Here is a 22,230-nt window from a genome sequence, read left to right on the forward strand (position 1 = left end):
CGGTCACAACGTTCACAACCAACAGCAGCCGAACCAACGCAACGACCACCACGGCCACCACCACCACGGCCACCACCACCACCACCACCAGCAGAAGACGCAGCAGCAGCAGCAGCAGCAGGGGCACGGTGATCGCAAGGGCGACGGCGGCGGCGGCGGCGGTGGTGACAGAGAAGAGCGGACGGTGAAAAAATCGAAGAGGCCACCGGATGACGGCGGCGGCGGCGGCGGCAACGTGACGACGGAGGGCGGCGGCGGCGGCGGCGGCGGCGGCCGCGAGGTCCCGAAGTCGTCGGCGTCGTTTTCCTCGTCGCTCGCCTCCACGACGGCCGCCACAACAACGACGACGACGACGGCGGCGGAGCTCGCCGCCACGACGCCGCCGGCGGTGGCGGTGGGGGCGGTGGGGGCGGTGGGGGCGGTGGGGGCGGCGACGGTGGCGCCGCGCGCCTCCTCCACGCGCCACCCCAAGGCCACGGTGCGAAACCCGCGGCCGTCCACGCGCTCCACCAGCCATCACCACCATCAGCAGCAGCAGCAGCATCAGCACGGCCATCACCACCATCACCAGCAGCAGCACAACCAGGTGAGTGTGTCTACGGGTCTCTCGGCGTGAAAGTCTGTGGGCCTCTGTGTGAAGGCTGTGGGTCTCTGTGTGAAGTTTGTGGGTCTCTGTGTGAGGTTTGTGGGTATCTGTGTGAAGTTTGTGGGTCTCTGTGTGAAGTCTGTGGGTATCTGCGTGGTCTGTGGGTCTGTGTGATGTCTGTATGTCTCTGTGTGAAGTTTTTGGATCTCTGTGTGAAGGCTGTGGGTCTCTGTGTGAAGTCTGTAGGTCTTTGTGTTAAGTCTGTAGGTCTCTGTGTGAAGTTTGTGGGTATCTGCGTGAAGTCTGTGGGTCTCTGTGTGAAGTCTGTGGGTCTCTGTGTGAAATCTGTGGGCCTCTGTGTGAAGTCTGTGGGTCTCTGTGTGAAGTCTGTGGGCCTCTGTGTGAAGTCTGTGGGCCTCTGTGTGAAGTTTTTGGATCTGTGTGAAGGCTGTGGGTCTCTGTGTGAAGTCTGTGGGTCTCTGTGTTGTCTGTAGGTCTCTGTGTTAAGTCTGTAGGTCTCTGTGTTAAGTCTGTAGGTCTCTGTGTGAAGTTTGTGGGTCTCTGTGTGAAGTCTGTGGGTCTCTGTGTGAAGTCTGTGGGTCTCTGAGTGAAGTCTATGGGTCTCTGTGTGAAGTCTGTGGGTATTTGCGTGAAGTCTGTGGGTCTCTGTGTGAAGTCTGTGGGTCTCTGTGTGAAGTCTGTGGGTCTCTGTGTGAAGTCTGTGGGTCTCTGTGTGAAGTCTGTGGGTCTCTGTGTGAAGTCTGTGGGTCTCTGTGTTAAGTCTGTGGGTCACTGTGTGAAGTCTGTAGGTCGCTGTGTGTAGTCTGTGGGTCACTGTGTGAAGTTTGTGGGTCTCTGTGTTTAGTCTGTGGGTCACTGTGTGAAGTCTGTGGGTCTCTGTGTGAAGTCTGTGGGTCTCTGTGTGAGGTTTGTGGGTCACTGTGTGTAGTCTGTGGGTCTCTGTGTGTAATCTGTGAGTCTCTGTGTGAAGTCTGTGGGTCTCTGTGTGTAATCTGTGGGTCTCTGTGTGAAGTCTGTGGGTCTCTGTGTGTAGTCTGTGGGTCTCTGTGTGAGTCTCTGAGTCTATTGGTCTACGCGTGAGTCTATTGAGTTTGAGTTTATTTGATTCCTTACACGGATCATGACGGTCCCGTTTTACACAGTTGCACATTTTTTTCACGTACGATCCGTGGTGCCGTACGAGCACAGCAAGACAAAACGACATCAATGTAAGACGTAATATATTTTTTAATTTTACCAGGTAAGGCCCACTGAGCTGCTATGTAGCAATTTTTCTCAAGCGACTCTGGCTATCACAAATGAGAGCTCAACGAAGTGGGCTCATCATCATCATCGTTATCATCATGATCACGCGGACATTGAAAGCAGCAGCCACACACTCTTGACGCGTGACGTTGATTCTAAATGTGGAAGGGAAAACCCGGAGGACCCGGAGAAATACCCACGCGACCACGAGGATAGAGAGAGAGAGACACGCAAACTCCAAATATACAGCAGCAGGCGTCAGGGTCGGGATCGAACCCACGACCTTCTGCACACCAGGCGAGGTAGTTAACATCTCCTAGCCACCGTGATGATGAGAGAGAGACACGCAAACTCCAAATGTACAGCAGCAGGCGTCAGGGTCAGGATCGAACCCACAACCTCCTGTATACCAGGCGAGGTAGTTATCATCTCCTAGCCACCGTGATGATGATGATGAGAGAGAGAGAGACACGCAAACTCCAAATATACCACAGGCGTCGTCAGGGTCGAGATCGAACCCAATACCTCCTGTATACCAAGCGAGATAGTTAACATCTCCTAGCCACCGTGATGATGATGATAGAGATCGAACCCACGACCTCCTGTACACCAGGCGAGGTAGTTAACATCTCCTAGCCACCGTGGCCCCCTCCACCAACCCCACTCACCCCCGCCTACTCGCTGCTCGCGACACAACAACAGCAACACTCCTACTACGGTAACGTCGTAGGATGGAGATGGTTGCGTTGTATTGAAGGCCACTTGTGTTGTGGCCGAAACGTCGTGATTTTTGTTGTTTTATTTTTTACCTACGTGACTTTACCGAATAGAACCAAAGAGTATGGATCCTTGCAGTCACGAAAGCTTTAAATCTAGAATTGAGTTGTATTTGTAAGTGTTTGCGTGATTTGTTTACCTTTCCTATACTTTCTTATTCCTATCGTGCTTCTTTGAGATTGTTTGTAGTTTTAGAGTTCTTACCCCGTGCCCCGACTGGACATCTGTGAACAAGGCGTCATAGCTCGTCAGATTCCACCAGCGGTATAATGAAACATTCTGACTCCATCCCTCTCCCATCCTCCACGACCACCACCACGACCACGACCACCACCACCCACTCGGCACGGGGTTCCTCCTCCTCCCTTCTCACCCCCCTCCTCCCCCTCCCTCCCGCTCCCTCCCTCCTCCTCCTCCCTCCTCCTACTCCCTCTTCCTTCTCCTCACTCCTCATCCTCCTCCTCCCTCCTCCTCATCCTCCTCCCTCCTCCTTCTCCTCACTCCTCCTCATCCTCCTCCCTCCTCCTCATCCTCCTCCCTACTCCTTCTCCTCACTCCTCCTCACTCCTACCCCCTCCGCCCTCCTCCTCTTCCTCCTCCTCCCTCCACCCCCCTCGACTCCTTTCTCCTCCTCCTCCTTCCTTCCTTCCTCATCCTCCTCCCTCCCCCCCCCCCACTCCTCCCCACCCCTCCCGCCCCCGCCCCCCCCCAACACCGCAGCGCCCCCCCATCCCCGTGCAGTGCCCCTCCGCGTGCTCCTGCGTGGTGCACACCGCCGACCTGGGCCTCAGCGTGAACTGCCAGGAGCGCGGCATCGAGCGCCTCTCCGCGCTGCACCCGCGGCCCGGCGACCCCAAGAAGCTCTACCTCACGGGCAACGCCCTGGCGCGGGTGATGCGCGGGGACTTCGAGGGCCTCCGCGGCCTCGACCTCCTGCACCTGGCCGCCAACCGCATCGCGTACGTCGAGGAGGGCTCCTTCGGGGACCTCGGCGGTCTCCGGCGGCTGCACCTCAACGGCAACGACCTCGCGCGGCTCACGCCGGGGATGCTGGCCGGCCTGCGTGGCCTGCAGTACCTGTACGCGGAGTACAACGTGCTGCGCGAGGTGGCGCCCGGCACGTTCGAACGCACGCCCGAGCTGCGCCTGCTCTTCCTCAACAACAACCTGCTGCGCTGGCTGCCCGCCGGGGCGTTCGCGTCGACGCCCGCCCTCGCGCGCCTCAACCTGCGCGGGAACCACTTCAGGGCGCTTCCCGTGGCCGGGGTGCTCGACCGCATCAGCGCGCCGCTCGTGCAGGTGACGGTGGTTGTGGGGGGGGGGTGGTGGGTGGTGGTGGTGGGTGAGGGTGGGTGGGGGTGAGGGTGGGGGTGAGAGGGTGGGTGGGGTGGGTTGGGTGGGGTGAGTGGGGTGGGGGGGTGCGGTGGGGTGTGTGGAGTGGGTGGGGTGGGTGGTGAGGGGGTGGGATGGGTAGGTGGGTGGATGGAGTGGGGGGGTGGGTGAGTGGGGTGTGTGAGTGGGGTGGGGGGGTGGGGTGGGTGGGGTGGGTGTGTGGGGTGGGTGGGGAGGGGGTGGGTGGGTGAGGTGGGGTGAGTGGGGTGGGGTGCTGGGGTTGGGGGAGAGTAGGGTGGGGAGGGGGCTGGTGGGGGTGGCTGTAGGGGGGTTGTTTAGTTGTTTGATGGTGGTTTCGTTGTTTAGTGGTAGTGTTAGGTTGGTTGGTGGTGTTAGGTTAGTTGGTGGTATTGGTGTTGGGTTGGTTGGTGGTGGTGGTATTGGGTTGGTGGTGGTGGTGTTTGGGTAGTGGTAATGGTGTTGGGTTGGTTGGTGGTGGTGTCGGGTTGGTTGGGTTGGTGGTGGTGGTGGTGTTGGGTTGATGATGGTGATGGTTGGTTGGTGGTGGTGGTAGTGTCGGGTTGGTTGGTGCTGTCGGGTTAAATCTTGACTTAAAGCTTTCGCGACTGCAAGAATTCATATTCTTTGAGTCTTTCGGTAAAGTCACGTGGATAGGTTCCAAATCTGCGACGTTCCGATCGCGACACAAGCGGCCGTCATCAGGAAAACGATGACGGCCGCTTGCGTAGCGATCGTAACGTCGTGGTTTTTTGTTATTTTCTTTGAACCTATCCACGTGACTTTACCGAAAGACCCAAATAATATGGTGTCGGTTTGGTTGGTGGTGTCGAGTTGGTGGGGGTGGTGGTGGTGTTGGTGGTGTGTGTGGGGAGCGGTAGTGTAGCGGTTAGCGCTACGCTGCGCTACGAACCCGGCGACCCGAGTTCGATTCCCCCTCACGGCCAACAGCAGTGACGATTGTCTTAACCGGTCTTGGGCCTCCCCTAGGTCGACTCAGCCTCAAATAAATACCTGGTGCGGTGTGTGAATATCGCCACTGGGGAGACAAAGGCGGTCGGGCGTGGTGCTGGCCACCCACCCCCTCGTGTACCTTTCTGGCTTTCGTAGGTGCTCGCTAACAGCACTTGCCCCTACAGTCTGTTAAGGCTATACGGGGGACCTTTGTTGGGTCGGGTGGTGGTTGTGGTGTTAGGTTGGCGATGGTGGTGTTGTTGGGTGCCGATCGCCAGATCGTGGTTCACAACATTTGGAGCCTTTTTTTGCAGCGAAAAAACGTCCCGTTGTGTAGCCATAACTGCCCCTGAGAGTGGCATTGACCTTGTACTGGTCGCCTTTTGGCGTTGTTCTCCGGGTCCGACACTGGTGGTGAGACTGGGCCCCCTAAAGAAGGCCGCTGCTGTCTCTGGTGTAGGCCAATCAGTTTCGAAGCCAATGCCCAGATATTATCAGAGCCACGTGTTTGTTTGCATGTCCACCACGAGTATTGTTTGTGCGGTGTGGTTAATGCAGCTACTTGATTCCTTGCAAAAGGTTTCAATTTGGTGTTTTAACATTTTTAAACACAACTCCCGTTTTATTGCCAGGAAGGGTAAACCCTAGGATTTGTGATTTTTGCGAAGATTTGGAGCATTTTAGTTTACCGGTTTCGCCGGAACGCCCCCTCCCCCAAACCCACCCCCGGCCGTATAACGTTGCCAGCAGCCGGACAATCGCGCGGTGCCGGATATAATCGACGATGAACTCTCCGGGGTGCGGTGACGCAGGTGGACCTCCACGAAAACCCGTGGGACTGCACGTGCCCCCTGGCCGACCTCCGCCGGTGGATGCTCGAGGAGCTGAGCGCCGGCATCGTCGTCGGCGAGGTGACCTGCGAGTCCCCGGTGCGACTCGCCGGGCGCGACGTCCGCTCACTGCCCTGGGAGGCGCTGTGCCCTCTCCCGCACGGCGGGGGCGGCGGCGGGGCTGCGGCGGCCCTCGCCCCGGCGGCCCCCGCCATCACCGGGCGGCCTCAGCCCGCGGCCGTCTCCCCGCCGTCGCCGGTCGGCGAGGGCCCCGGACGACCCCTCCCGCCGGCGGCCGACGCCGGGACCGCCGGACCCGGCGCGTCGGAGGTCTCGGCCGTTCCCCTCTCGGTGCTCATCCTCAGCCTCCTGGCCGTGTTCGTGGCGACCGTCTTCGCCGCCGCGGGCCTCCTCGTCTTCGTGCTCCGGAGGCGGAGGCTCGGGCAGGCGGTCGGCGGAGGAGCGGGTGGAGGAGTCGGCGGAGGAGGAGGAGGAGGAGCGGGCAGGGCGGTCGTGCTCAAGCACAAGCGGGGAGTCTCCGGCGGCAGAGGGCAGGTGGGTCTGGGGTTGGCGGGGGAGGGGGGGGGAGGAGTTCGCGCGCGTTGCAAAATTGTTCGCACGGCCTCACGCGGGCGTCCACGCGGGTTACACCACACCTGTGGGCTGTACCATCCCGCCCCCCCCCCCCTACCTGTGGGCTGTACCATCCTACATGTGGGTGGGGGGTAGGGGTGGCGGTGAGGGGGGGGGGGTGCCTGCCATCACGTTCATCGCGCAAGGGGTGGAAGAGGAGGAGGTGGGGGTGTGCTGGGATGGTCAGGGGAAGAGGGAAGGAAGGGTGGGAAGCTTCTTTCAAATGTTCCTTGCCGTTGGTTTTTCACACCTGATGATGACCGTTTGCGTTATGGTCGAAACGTCGTGAGAATTTTTATTGTTTATATATATTTTTTTTTATTTTTTTATTGTTTCCCTTCAACGTGACTTTACCGAAAGAGCTAAGAATATGAATTACTGCAGTCACCAAAGCTTCAAATCAAAAGAAAGAATTGCCATCGTTAAACCTTGTGACTGTTTACAGGCCGTAGAAGCTGCGCGTCTACATGTTGCCTTGGTGCTGCGTAACGAATAGAACGGAGTAAACTGTGCTCTTTGGAAATCTATTTCATCGTTTACTGAGAATCTTATGCATTCTTTTTGAATATACAATTCTCTTTTTTTTTAGATCTGTAACTGGCACTACAGGTCGTTGTTATATGCTGTGACTAGCTCTACTACCCGGCTTCGCCCGGGACTTGGATTCACCACGACCGGCCGCCTTTGTCTCCCCCAGTGGCGATGTTCACACACTACACCAGTTACTCGTTTGAGGCTGAGTCGACCTAGGGGAGGCCCAGTACCGGTTCAAATAACCGTCACCGGCGGTGGCCGTGAGCGGGAATCGAACTCGGGTCGCCGGGTTCGTAGCGCGAATCGCTACACAGTCACTGCCCCCCCGCCCCCCCCAAACACAGGATAAAGACAAAGATCCCCCGTGTAGCCTGTGAGACTGTAGGGGGCAAGTGCTGTTAGCGAGCACCTATGAAGGCCGGCACGGCACACGAGGGCGTGGATGGCCAGCACCACGCCCGGCCGCCTTTGTCTCCCCCAGTGGCGATGTTTACTACACACCACGCCAGTTGCTCGTTTAAGGCTAAGTCGACCTAGGGGAGGCCCTGGACCGGTTCAAATAACCGTCGCCGGTGGTGGCCGTGAGCAGGAATGAAACTCGGGTCGCCGGGTTCGTAGCAGAGCGTAGCGCTAACCACTACACTACCGCTCCCCCCACACAAACGGCTGAAATGATAAAGCAATGCTGCGCGAAGAACGCCTTAGACCTGCAACACATTTGTATTTCACTTTACTCGCAGAGGGTTGGGGGGGGGGGTGACATCAGCAGGCACACTCCGTTACGCTTCCACATACGGGTCACGTGACAGATGTGACGTCACAGCTCACTTGCCGTGCAAAATATATACATTATTGGGCCCCCCCCCCCCCGCCAAAAAAAATACAAAAGTCTATTTTCATAATGTTTGCATGGTGTACAGTCTGGAAAGTACCCACATGGCAAATTTCAAGTTTGTGTATATATATATTTACGTGTTGTGCAGTAGTTTACTGTGATTGGACATAATCTGTCACGTGTAGCACATTTCGCGGTAACTTCTTCACTATACCCGTTTGCGATTGGACGGAACCTGTCACGTGTAGCACGTCTCACAGTCATTTCCTCACTGTAACCGTCCGTGATTGGACGGAATCTGTCACGTGTGTGTGTACGTATGCGTGTTGGACTTATTTCGCGCCGTGCTAATCGGAGGTGCGGGGTCGGGTGGAAGGACAAACTAACTTCACAGGGCTCAAGACCCCCTTGGCATGAGGGAACAAGCAGCTCCCATCGCGCAAACAAGCCAGTGCTGTGATTATCCATCCGTCTGTCCATACGACTGTCCGTCCATCTGTCCGTCCATCTGTCCGTGCGTCTGTCCGTGCATCTGTCTGTTCGTCTGTCTGTGCGTCCATTCGTCCGTTTGTCCACGCGTCAATTAGTCTTCAACGCCAGCGGCACCACCGTAGCTGCCATGAAGATGATCCAATGTGAGCGGAACCTGAGTCTGATGGTTGCGTTGCTGTTCGGGGTGGGATGGAAGAAGGAGGAGGAGGAGAAGGAGACAGGCAAATTGATTTTTTTGGCCAAAACTTGGGGGAGAAGCAAGCCCAGAGTCCATCGGAAGGAGGCTCAGTAATTAGTAAATCCCGATCCTGCGCGTCGATGCCATTTGCCCTGGACGGTGTTTTTGCCAGGACTGCGTCCGTACCGCGAAAATAAATAAGCAATTACGTTCACAGGGACACACCGACACAAACGCAACGATGAAAAGTCTTCTGCCGCTCGTCGCTAGCGTCAAAGGTCACCAGCCCGGGCATTGATGCCTTCTGCTCGTCTCCCGGTTCACTTCACCCAGACCCAGTTCGTTGGGGAATATCCACGTTGCTACAGCTCGGGGAGGGGTCGGGTCTATCCACTGTCAAGTCAAGTTCCTATATTTATGGTTGTTGTTGTTTTCACACCGCACACTTCGCGCGCGCGTGTGGCTGTGATACAAATAGAAAGCTGGCTGCGACGGCAATCGCCGATCTTCTTGCTGATGTGAGACAAATTAATGAAGTGGGGAGTTGCGTGGAGGAGGCTCGTTGAAGGACGCTGCTGCTGCTGCTGCTGCCGCTACTCGGCAAGTTGGAGGCAGTCGCCCCTCCGGCAACAACGGAGGGCGGAGGAGCGACGTCCACAACAACGAGCGGTAGCGCCAGGCGGATAAAATGCAGCGAGTTGGCACGTAAGGCGGCACAGCTGGTGGTGCATCCACCGGTCATCTCAGCCAGCCAACCGTAGGCACCACCTGCGGTCTGTCCGGTGAACTTTCAGCGAGCCTTCGACAATTCACGAGGCAATTCAGAGCAGGCTGCGATGGGAATCGCCGATCTTGCTGATTTGAGCCGAACAAATTAAGTCGCGGAGAGGGGGGGGGGGTGTGGAGGAGGCTCGTGAAGGACGCTGCTGCTGCTGCTGCTACTGGGCAGGTGGAGGCAGTCGCCCCCCTCCAGCAACGACTTAGGGCAGAGGAGCGACGCTCACAACAACGATCGGAGCGCCGGGCGGGTAAAAGACACGCCAGTGGGTACAGCTGGTGGTGCATCCGCCGGTCATCTCAGTCAGCCAACCCATGGCACCACCTGGCTTGTCCCGAGACCTCCTGTCAGCGAGCCTTCAACCACTTCACGTAGCCTCAAAGTGCACCTAGCCTGGCACAAGCGCCGTGGTGACGTCACCGTCGCTTAGTGAGTATTGGTATTGGTTATCACACCACTACTCGATCCAAGTATTGCTTGCCAACAAATCGATTGCCAGAGAATCGACATCTCTCAAGGTCGCTTCCACGTCAATGTTGAGCGGCCGAGCCGGATCGACCGAGCTGGAATCGATATGATTGACCTCGATTCACGATCCACAAGGACCACACAATATGTGTATAATTTATGGGGTGGGCAAATATGGTGATCGGTGATTTTTTAAAACTAAACTCGAACTATGTTGTTATTTTACCATGCAAAGCCCCCCCCCCCCCCCCCGAGTTATGTACTTCTTTTTCACAAGCAGCCTGGCTTTCACAAATTATAGCTCAAAGAAGTCGCAGCTGAATCATCGTCACGTGGAAATTTATAGCAGCAGCAAAAAATTCAAAACGCGTGATGTTGATTGTAAATGTGGAGCGAAAAACCGGAGGACCTTGAGAAAAATCCACACGACTACAGGGGGAGAGACACCGCAAAACTCCAAATATACAGCAGCAGGCATCAGGGTCGGGATCGAACCCACGACCTCCTGTAGACCAGGCGAGGTAGTTAACATCTCCGAGACACTGTGATGATGATAGAGATCGAACCCACGACCTCCTGTAGACCAGGCGAGGTAGTCAACATCTCCTAGCCACCGTGATGATGATGATAGAGATCGAGCCCACGACCTCCTGTAGACCAGGCGAGGTAGTCAATATCTCCTAGCCACCGTGATGATGATGATGATGATGATAGAGATCGAACCCACGACCTCCTGTAGACCAGGCGAGGTAGTCAACATCTCCTAGCCACCGTGATGATGATAGAGATCGAACCCACAACCTCCTGTAGACCAGGCGAGGTAGTTAACATCTCCTTGCCACCGTGATGATGATGATAGAGATCGAACCCACGACCTCCTGTATACCAGGCGAGGTAGTCAACATCTCCTAGACACCGTGATGATTATGATAGAGATCGAACCCACGACCTCCTGTAGACCAGGCGAGGTTGTTAACATCTCTTAGCCACTGTGATGATGATAGAGATCGAACCCACGACTTCCTGTATGCCAAGTGAGGTAATCAACATCTAGCCACCGTGATGATTATGATAGAGATTGAACCCATGACCTCCTGTAGACCAGGCGAGGTTGTTAACATCTCTTAGCCACTTTGATGATGATAGAGATCGAACCCACGACCTCCTGTATACCAGGCGAGGTAGTCAACAGCTCCTAGCCACCGTGATGATGATGATAGAGATCGAACCCACGACCTCCTGTAGACCTAGCGAGGTAGTCAACATCTCCTAGCCACCGTGATGATGATGATAGAGATCGAACCCACGACCTCCTGTATACCAGGCGAGGTAGTCAACAGCTCCTAGCCACCGTGATGATGATGATAGAGATCGAACCCACGACCTCCTGTAGACCTAGCGAGGTAGTCAACATCTCCTAGCCACCGTGATGATGATGATAGAGATCGAACCCACGACCTCCTGTATGCCAAGTGAGGTAATCAACATCTAGCCACCGTGATGATTATGATAGAGATTGAACCCATGACCTCCTGTAGACCAGGCGAGGTTGTTAACATCTCTTAGCCACTTTGATGATGATAGAGATCGAACCCACGACCTCCTGTATACCAGGCGAGGTAGTCAACATCTCCTAGCCACCGTGATGATGATGATGATAGAGATCGAACCCACGACCTCCTGTAGACCTAGCGAGGTAGTCAACATCTCCTAGCCACCGTGATGATGATGATGATGATAGAGATCGAACCCACGACCTCCTGTATACCAGGCGAGGTAGTCAACATTTCCTAGCCACCGCGCGGCCCACTTTTTGTCGTCGGGTGCTCCGATTCCATCGGCGCCTTCCGGGCTCGCACGAACGATTTGCCACTCAAAGCGCCATCAAAGAAAACTCACGAGTCAATGTCGAGGTGGTACCTAGTTTATCGACCCCCCCCCCCCCATCCGAACAGAGGGAGGGATGATGATGTTGATGATGATGGTGCGCTGAGTCAAATCCCTCCACACCACCTCCTCGCCGAGCACCTTGGTTGAGAACTCCGGTCTCATTCCGGCTGGCACGTAAGGGGGAGCGCGTGTTGGTTGTGTGGGTTGTGCGTGGGGGGGGGGGGGGGGGGGAGCGGTGGCGCAGTGGTTAGCGCTCCGCTGCGCTACGAACCCAGTCCCGTTCGAGTTTGAATCTCGCTCACGGCCACCAAACGCCGGCGACTGATTTTATCTGAACCGTTCCTGGGCACTTCCGCGAGGTCGACGCAGCCTTAAAATGCTTCTTACCTGGTGATGCGCGTGTGTGTGTGTGTGTGGTGGGGGGGAGCGGTGGTGTAGTGGTTAGCGCTACGCTGCGCTACGAACCCCGGCGACCGCAGCCTTCGCTCGGAGGTTCGGAGAGCAGTGAGGCGCTGCTGGATCGAGGGGGATAAACGGGCGCGGCACGGGCTAGAGAAGAGATGGAGTGATGTGGTACAGGAGGACGTGGAGCTGAGTGGACTTGCCGATGACCGGTACCAGCGGTGTCGAGATCGGCCTCTGTGGAGGAGGCTCGTGAAGGACGCTACTGGGCAGTTCGAGGCAGTCGCCCTCCAACAACAACGGAGGGCGGAGGAGCGACGCTCACAACAACGAGCGGAGCGCCGGGTGGCTAAAGCACAGCAGGTTGGCACGGTAGGGGGGCACAGGTGGTGCATCAGCCAGTCTTCTCAGTCATCTCAGTCAGTCGACCCGTGGCACCTGGGTCTGCCCCGTGACCTCCTGCCAGCGGGCGTTCGACACTTCACGTGGCCTCAAGGTGCACATGGCCTGGCACAAGCGTCGTGGTGACGTCACCGCCACTTAGTGGCGAATGGCGGTTGTTGTTGTTGTTGCTCACGAACTACGGCCTAATTAAACACTTAAAAGCAATTGAAAAACATTATTCACTTCACGAGCTTCGATGAAATTAACAGTGGCGATACATTTCAAAGCATCGCGTGTTTAATATATTCAGATACTTATTATTAGTACTACCCCTGCTGCTGCTGCTGCTGCTGATGTTGTTGATTAATCATCAATGGTGCCTTAAAAACCCAACGTCTAAAATAGTTTAAATTAATAGATTCTCAGAGCCGGCGAAATTCCCGGAATCCGATGTCGAGACTTCGGAGTGTGGTTGAGATTATTTCCCTTTCATCAGATAAAAGTTTCCTTAATTAAAACGAAAGTTTCATTTTCACTTTGCAGGTGATTCTCGCTATAACGGGAGGTTTGGGTGGGTGGGTGGGGGGTTACAATTCCGTAAGACAAATGTAAAGATCCCCCGTGTAGCCCTTCAGACTGTCGGGGCAAAGTGCTGCGAGTAGCATCACCTCCGATGAGATTCTGGCACGCGTGGGTGGGTGGATGGGTGTCCGCCTGTGTCTCTCTAAGTGCCATATGGCATTGTGATGTGTAACGACGTATTGTTGGTGGCTCAGCTGATTGGAGAGTATATAGAGTTTATTGACAACATTGATGTAGTTTATATTTTTTTATCGGTTTACTATATGGTATTCATTATACAGTGTAGTGTATACCCAGTTGCTTTGTGTTAATAGCTCAGCTTATTGAAGAATATATTGAGTACATTTATTATATTGATGTAGTTTACACTTAGGTTTTTTGTTACATCGGTTTTACTGTATGATAGTTGGGTAGTTGTAGTCCTTTAGCGTCCATGTACTAAATGCCTCTGTTGATATGTATACTTTGACTTTAACATAGCTATTTCCGCGACCAGTCACAAGCTAATCCCTCAGCTATTTCAATGCTAAATTCTCCTGTTATGTAAACTCCTTTGTCAAGGCGCTCCGCTTCTCCCACCCAGCTTAAAAGACGCTGCGAATCTTAGCAGCGTTCACTGAAGCTCCGTCGTCCCGACAGTTCTGTTCCTTCACCTGAAGAAGGCTACTTGTGTTGTGGCCGAAACGTAGTGAGAATTTTATTTTATTGTTTTATTTTTATTATTTTGTTTCCCTTTCTACGTGGTGGTGACTTTACCGAGAGAACCAAAGAAGATGAATCCCTGCAGTCACGAAAGATTTAAATCGAAATTTGTGGGGGGGGGGGGGGGGGTGGGGGGGAGTGTAACACAGCCAAGGTACTCGTTCGAGGCTGAGTCGACCTAGGGGAGCCCCAGGACTGGGCTTCAGATGAAAATACGTCACTGATGTTGGTGGCCGTGAGCGGGAGTCGAACTCGGGTTCACTAGGCCGAGTAGCGCCGTGCGCTAACCGCTGCACCACCGCTCCCCGCCGCTGTCGCCGTCATCATCATCATCATCGTCGTCGTCATTATTTCTTTCGAACTCGGGTTTTGGTTTGTTGTCCTTGTAGGCACCTCCGATTAGCGCGGTGGGCTACGTACGGTGCGAAGAAAGTCCAGCAAACATGCATAACTCACCGGGCGTTTCAAGGCCGAGTAGACCTAGGGGAGGCCCAGGACTCGGGTCTCTAGGCTCAGTAGCGCCGTGCGCTAACCGCTGCGCCACCGCTCCCGCTCCCCCCCCGAGCAGCATCCAAAGCACGGCAGCTTCCCGTGCAACTCAGTTCGGACAGCAGTCGTGAGCGCCTGGGTTCACACCCTGGTTGCTCGGGGAGAGGAGTTTGAAGGGGCGACTCAGCCCATCATCATCATCAGCAGCAGCAGCAGCATCATCATCACTCCCTTCGGACGGAGGGAGGGGGGGTCGGTAAAACGAGGTACCGCCTACTGCAGGGAAGATATGAACGCGTTCGGAGCGCGGCGGCGCGCTAACCACTGCACCACCGCTCCCTCGCCGCAACCTGCGCTCCACCCCACCCACCCCCCACCCTCGCGTCGACTTCCGAGTCTGCAAAAAGTAATCGCTGCGTCTGGCAAAACAAAAAGCAATTTGTATTTATTTTTATTTTTTAAAACGTTCCCGCAATCATCCATCGATTAGCGGACATCCCGTGCGCGAAGCGTGTGGGGGGTGGGGGTGGACCGGCGGTACGAGCGGAGAGTGAAGCCAATTACCAGCAGCACTCCATCCCTTCTGTAGGGTGCCAGCGGTGGGGAGGGAGGTGTGAGGATGGGGGGGAGGGGGCAGGAGGGGGGAGGAGGGGGCAGGAGGGGGGAGGAGGGGGGGAGGGGGAGGAGGGGGTAGGAGGGGGGGGAGGAGGGGGCAGGAGGGGGGAGGAGCGGGGATGATGAGGAGGAGGGGGTAGGAGGGAGGGGGGAATGGGGAGGAGGAGGAGGAGAGAACAACCATACCCACGCATGGATCGCTCCAAAGCTCCTGACATGATGTGTGTCTGTGTCTGTCTGTGTGTGTCTGTGTGTGTGTGTCTGTGTGTGTCTGTGTGTGTCTGTGTGTGTCTGTCTGTGTGTGTGTGTCTGTTTGTGGGGAGCGGTGGTGCAGCGGTTAGCGCTACGCTGCTCTATGAACCCCGGTGACCCGAGTTGGATTCCCGCTCGCGGCCAACACCAGTGACGACTATCTGAACCGGTCCTGGGCCTCCCCTAGGTCGACTCAGCCTCACATTATTACCTGGTGCGGTGTGCAGTAACATCGTCACTGGGGGAGACAAAGGTGGCCGGGCGTGGTGTTGGCCATCCACCCGCTCGTGTGCCGTGCCGGCCTTCATAGGTGCTGCTCGCTAACAGCACTTGCCCCAACAGTCTGTTAAGGCTATACGGGGGATCTTTGGTGGTGGTGGTTGTGTGTGTGTTGAACTTCTTTCGCACCATACGTAGCCAATCATACTAAAGAATTCAGGTTTAAATCTAGCGGTGGTTGTGTTAGTGGAGGTGGTTGTTGTGGTAGTGGTGGTTGTGTTCGTGGTGGTGGTTGTGGTGATAGTGGCGGTTGTGCTGGTAGTGGTGGTTGTCGTAGTAGTGGTGGATATGGTGGTGATAGTTGTGGTAGTGGTGGTAGTAGTGGTGGTAGTGGTGGTTGTGTTAGTGGTGGTAGTGGCGGTTGTGCTGGTAGTGGTGGTTGTCGTAGTAGTGGTGGATATGGTGGTGATAGTTGTGGTAGTGGTGGTAGTAGTGGTGGTAGTGGTGGTAGTGGTGGTTGTGTTAGTGGTGTTAGTGGTGGTAGTCGTGGTTGTGTTAGTGGTGGTAGTGGTGGTTGTGCTGGTAGCGGTGGTAGTGTATGGTCGTGGTGGTAGTGGTGGATATGGTGGTGATAGTTGTGGTAGTGGTGGTAGTAGTGGTGGTAGTAGTGGTGGTAGTGGTGGTTGTGTTAGTGGTGGTAGTGTATGGTCGTGGTGGTAGTGGGCAGGGATCCATCGTAGTACTATTAGTACTATGAGTACTATTAGTATTATTAATACTAATAGTACTCATAGTACTCATAATACTCATAGTACTATTAATACCAACAGTACTCATAGTAATCATAGTGCTATTAGTACTACGAGCACTCATAGTACTATGAGTACTGATAGTACTATTAGTACTAATTAGTACTAATGGTACTGATCGTATCATTAATACCAATAGTACTATGCGTACTCATAGTACTATGATTACTGATAGTACTAATAGTAATAATTAGTACTGATAGTACTATTAGTACTATTCATACTAATAGTACTATGAGTACTGTTAGTACCATTAATACTAATAGTACTCATAGTACCCATAGTACTATTAATACTAATAGTACTCATAGTACTCATAGTACCATTAGTACTATGAGTACTCATAGTACAATGAGTACTGATAGTACTATGAGTACTGACAGTACTATTAGTACTAATTAGTACTAATAATTAATTAGTACTAAATAGTACTATGAGTACCGATAGTACTATCAGTTCTAATAGTCGTCACTAAGCCATCACTCGAGCCCCTTTGGAATCCATCTCCACGTGTCTGGCAGCCAGAGCTCATCATGGGCAACCACCCCGTGCCCTGTCATGTAGCGATTCGTAGATTCATAGCTCATAGCTTCTCCATAGCTTCTTCATAGCTTCTTTATAGCTCATAGCTTCTCCATAGCGTCTTCATAGCTTCTTCATAGCTTCTTCATAGCTTCTTTATAGCTCATAGCTTCTTCATAGCTTCTTCATAGCTTCTTCACAGCTTCTTCATAGCTTCTTCATAGCTTCTTTATAGCTCGTAGCTTCTCCATAGCTTCTTCATAGCTTCATAGCTTCTTCATAGCTTCTTAATAGCTTCTTCATAGCTCATAGCTTCATAGCTTCTTCATAGCTTCTTAATAGCTTCTTAATAGCTTCTTCATAACTTCTTGATAGCTTCTTCATAGCTCATAGCTTCATAGCTTCTTCATAGCGTCTTCATAGCTTCTTCATAGCTTCTTAATAGTTTCTTCATAACTCATAGCTTCATAGCTTCTTCATAGCTTCTTCATAGCGTCTTAATAGCTTCCTAATAGCTTCTTCATAGCTTCATAGCTTCTTCATAGCTCATAGCTTCTTCATAGCTCATAGCTTCATAGCTTCTTCATAACGTCTTCATAGCTTCTTCATAGCTTCATAGCTTCTTCATAACTTCTTCATAAATTTTGATTTAAAGCTTTCCTGACTGCAGTAATTCATATTCTTAGCTCTTTCGGTAAAGTCACGTTATTCTTTTATATATGTTTTATTATTTTATTGTTTCCCTTCAACGTGACTTTACCGAAAGAGCTAAGAATATAACTTCTTCATAGCTTCATAGCTTCTTCATAGCTCATAGCTTCTTCATAGCTTTTTTATAGCTTCTTTATAGCTTCATAGCTTCTTCATAGCTTCATAGCTTCTTCATAACTTCTTTATAGCTCATAGCTTCATAGCTTCTTCATAGCTTCATAGCTTCTTCATAGCTCATAGCTTCATAGCTTCTTCATAGCTTATAGTTCATAGCTTCTTCATAGCTCACCGCTTCTTCATAGCTTCTTCATAGCTTCTTCATAGCGTCTTCATAGCTTCTTCATAGCTTCTTCATAACTTCTTCATAGCTTCTTCATAGCTTCTTCATAACTTCTTCATAGCTTCTTCATAGCGTCTTCATAGCTTCTTCATAGCGTCTTCATAGCTTCTTCATAACTTCTTCATAACTTCTTCATAGCTTCTTCATAGCTTCTTCATAACTTCTTCATAGCTTCTTCATAGATTCATAGCTTCTTCATAGCTTCATAGCTTCTTCATAGCTTCATAGCCTCTTCATAGCTTCTTAGCTTCTTCATGACGATGATGACGAAAATGATGACGATGATGACGATAATGATGACGATGATGACGATAATGACGACGATGATGATGATGACGATAATGATGACGATAATGATGACGACGATGACGACGATAATTAAACGGCCACATCGTTGGGAAGCCTCCATTGGCGACACCAGGGGGTCGCGTCTGAAGAAAGCGATGCCATTGCAGGTGGCTCAAATACATTTAAAGAAAATCATTGCGTTGCGATGCCTATGGTGAAGCAAAGTCCATCCTTCATCATCTTCATCATGGATCAGTAAATCAGCAAAATCGCGATGACAATAAAATGATGTACACCAATGAATACAATATTATACAACGCGGCTGACGGCTGATGTGGGATCTGATAACGAACAACGAAATTTGAACCACGTAGGAGGCTTTTGCGACCAATACTGATGGTGATAAAGCTTTTGAGGGGGGGGGGGGTATGAATGTGTCGTAACCCTCCACCACCCGACACGGCCAATAAGCTTAGTCACGTAAACAATAATAAGAGCAAACGTGACAATTAGTTATTGGAACTCGTCTGGAGAATCGACCGATGATGCTGGATGCAATTAGCAGCGGAACGTCGTGCTACTGACATTGTACATGTTGTGGATTTACTCTCCAACACACCGGTGGGCTGAAATAGTATACTACACTATACACTACACTATACACTACACTATACACTACACTACTATACACTATACACTACACTATACACTACACTATACACTACTATACACTACACTATACACTGCACTATACACTACACTATACACTACACTATACACTACACTATACACTACTAGACACTACACTATACACTACACTATACACTACTATACACTACACTATGCACTACACTATACACTACACTATATACTACATTATACACTATACACTACACTATGCACTACACTATACACTACACTATACACTACACTATACACTACTATACACTGCATTATACACTACACTATACACTACACTATACACTACTATACACTACTATACACTACACACTACACTACACTATAGACTACTATACACTACTATGCACTACACTATACACTACTATACACTACACTATACACTACACTATACACTACACTATACACTGCACTATACACTACTATACACTGCAATATACACTACACTATGCACTACACTATACACTACACTACAAACTATAATATAGACTACAATATACTACACTATACACTACACTATACACTACTATATACTACTATACACCGCACTATACGCTACACTATACACTACACTATGCACTACTATACACTACACTATACACTACTATACACTACACTATACACTACTATACACTACACTATACACTACACTATGCACTACACTATACACTACACTATACACTGCTATACACTACACTATACACTACACTATACACTATGCACTACACTATGCACTACACTAAACTATACACTACACTATGCACTACACTATACACTACACTATACACTACTACACTATACACTACACTATGCACTACTCTACACTACATTATACACTACTATACACTACACTATACACTACAACATAAACTACACTATACTACACACTACACTATACACTACACTATACACTACAACATAGACTACACTATACTACACACTACACTATGCACTACTATACACTACACTATACACTACACTATACACTACACTATACACTACACTATGCACTACAATAAACTATACACTACACTATGCACTACACTGTACTACACACTAAACTACACTATACACTACAACATAAACTACACTATACTACACACTACACTATACACTACACTATACACTACAACATAGACTACACTATACTACACACTACACTATGCACTACTATACTAGTAAACTAATTGGCACGTTGTGTTCACGTGGCGAACCTTAATGGCTGTGTCGGGTGGTGGAGGGTCACGACAAATCGATACTCACCCGATATAAACCCCTCCCCCCCCCCTCCCAAAAGCCGACGTCATGAACGACCACCAAACATCACCGTCCAAAAAATGTAAAAGTCAAAAATAAACCTTCCAATAACAAGATCTCTGCCCAAGGTCCCACATCATTAAAACCAGAGCGGAGAGATGCAGCGCACGCGCGCGCGCACACACACACCCACACAAAGACAAAGGTCCCCCGTGTAGCCTTCAACAAACCTCTCGGAGGGGCAAGTGCCGTTGCTAGCGAGCAGCGCCGATGGAGGCCGGCACGGCACGCGAGGGGGTGGGTGACCCAGCACCGCACCAGGTACTCATTTGAGGCTGAGTCGACCTAGGGGGAGGCCCAAGAGAATCGTCGCTGGGTGTTGTTGTCGGCCGTGAGCGGGAATCGAACTCGGCTCGCCGGGGTTGGTAGGGCAGCGGAGCGCTAACCGCTGCACCACCGCTCCCCACGCACACGCTCACACACACACACACCGCTATGTCAAAAAGAATAATACAATAACAACAGTGGCGGCGGTCAGAAGCGCTTCTCCTCGGCCTCGTTCCTTGACGCTAATTGGGGACGTGGAGGTGAGGGTAGCAGCTTGGACAGCGACGGGGAGAAATTAATTAAATAATAGTTCCTAACTTTAAACAAAATGCCAGAGCGGGCGGGCGTAGTGAGCGGGGCGATATGGGGTGGGGTGGGTGGTGTGGGTGGTGTGGGTGGTGGTGGTGTGTGTGTGTTAGTGGTGTGTGTGTCTGTGTGTGTGTGGGTGGTGGTGTGTGTGTGGTGTTTGTGGGTGGTGGTGTGTGTGTCTGTGTGTTGGTGGAAGTGGTGTGTGTGTGTGTTAGTGGTGTGTGTGTCTGTGTGTGTATAGTAGTGGTGTGTGTGTGGATGGGGGTGGTGTGTGTGTGTGGTGGTGGTGTGTGGGTCTGTGTGTGTGTCAGTGTGTGTGTCTGTGTGTGGGTGGTAGTGGTGTGTGTGTGTGGATGGGGGTGATGTGTGTGGTGATGGTGTGTGTGTGTCTGTGTGTGTCAGTGTGTGTGTGTCTGTGTGTTTGTCTGTGTGTGTCAGTGTGTGTGTGTCTGTGTGTCTGTGTGTGGGTGGTAGTGGTGTGTGTGTGTGGATGGGGGTGATGTGTGTGGTGATGGTGTGTGTGTGTCTGTGTGTGTCAGTGTGTGTGTGTGTCTGTGTGTGGGTGGTAGTGGTGGTGCGTGTGTGTCAGTGTGTGTGTGTCTGCGTGTGTGTCTGTGTGTGTCAGTGTGTGTGTGTATCTGTGTGTGTCTGTGTCTGTGTGTGTCAATGTGTGTGTGTCTTTGTGTGGGTGGTAGTGGTGTGTGTGTGTGGATGGGGGTGGTGTGTGTGGTGGTGGTGGTGTGTGTGTGTCTGTGTGTGTGTGTATCTGTGTGTTTGTCTGTGTGTGTCAGTGTGTGTGTGTCTGTGTGTGTCTGTGTGTGGGTGGTAGTGGTGTGTGTGTGTGGATGGGGGTGGTGTGTGTGGTGGTGGTGCGTGTGTCAGTGTGTGTGTGTGTGTCTGTGTGTGTGTCAGTGTGTGTGTGTGTGGGTGGTAGTGGTGTGTGTGTGTGTGGATGGGGGTGATGTGTGTGGTGATGGTGTGTGTGTGTCTGTGTGTGTCAGTGTGTGTGTGTCTGTGTGTGTGTCTGTGTGTGTCAGTGTGTGTGTGTCTGTGTGTGTCTGTGTGTGGGTGGTAGTGGTGTGTGTGTGTGGATGGGGGTGGTGTGTGTGGTGGTGGTGCGTGTGTCAGTGTGTGTGTGTGTGTCTGTGTGTGTGTCAGTGTGTGTGTGTGTGGGTGGTAGTGGTGTGTGTGTGTGTGGATGGGGGTGATGTGTGTGGTGATGGTGTGTGTGTGTCTGTGTGTGTCAGTGTGTGTGTGTCTGTGTGTGTGTCTGTGTGTGTCAGTGTGTGTGTGTCTGTGTGTGGGTGGTAGTGGTGTGTGTGTGTGGATGGGAGTGATGTGTGTGGTGATGGTGTGTGTGTGTCTGTGTGTGTCAGTGTGTGTGGCTGTGTGTTTGTCTGTGTGTTTGTCTGTGTGTGTCAGTGTGTGTGTGTCTGTGTGTGTCTGTGTGTGGGTGGTAGTGGTGTGTGTGTGTGTGGATGGGGGTGCTGTGTGTGGTGGTGGTGCGTGTGTGTCAGTGTGTGTGTGTATCTGTGTGTGTGTCTGTGTATGTGTCAGTGTGTGTGTGTCTGTGTGTGGGTGGTAGTGGTGTGTGTGTGTGTGTGGATGGGGGTGGTGTGTGTGGTGGTGGTGGTGTGTGTGTGTCTGTGTGTGTGTGTGTGTATCTGTGTGTGTCACAGCGTAGCGAGGAGCGGGAGTGTCGCGGTTAGCGCTACGCTGCGCTATGAACCTGCCGACGCGGGTTCGATTCC

At 52.2% G+C, this 22,230-nt stretch overlaps 1 protein-coding gene across 1 annotated transcript in view; it reads left to right on the top strand.

The window, feature by feature from the left end:
- Nucleotides 1-22,230, top strand: part of LOC116956257 (SLIT and NTRK-like protein 2) — a 108,966-nt gene that overhangs the window by 63,179 nt on the left and 23,557 nt on the right. The window contains exons 6-8 of the mRNA XM_076054114.1: nucleotides 1-586; nucleotides 3,350-3,928; nucleotides 5,746-6,318. The exon at nucleotides 1-586 is cut by the window's left edge and continues 443 nt beyond it. Coding sequence (XP_075910229.1) covers nucleotides 1-586; nucleotides 3,350-3,928; nucleotides 5,746-6,318 — 1,738 coding nt within the window. The remainder of the gene's footprint in view (nucleotides 587-3,349; nucleotides 3,929-5,745; nucleotides 6,319-22,230) is intronic.

Source organism: Petromyzon marinus, chromosome 64, assembly GCF_048934315.1.
Source record: "Petromyzon marinus isolate PM22_M1 ecotype Great Lakes invasive population chromosome 64, UKy_Petmar_22M1.pri1.0, whole genome shotgun sequence".
Classification (NCBI taxonomy): domain Eukaryota; kingdom Metazoa; phylum Chordata; class Hyperoartia; order Petromyzontiformes; family Petromyzontidae; genus Petromyzon; species Petromyzon marinus.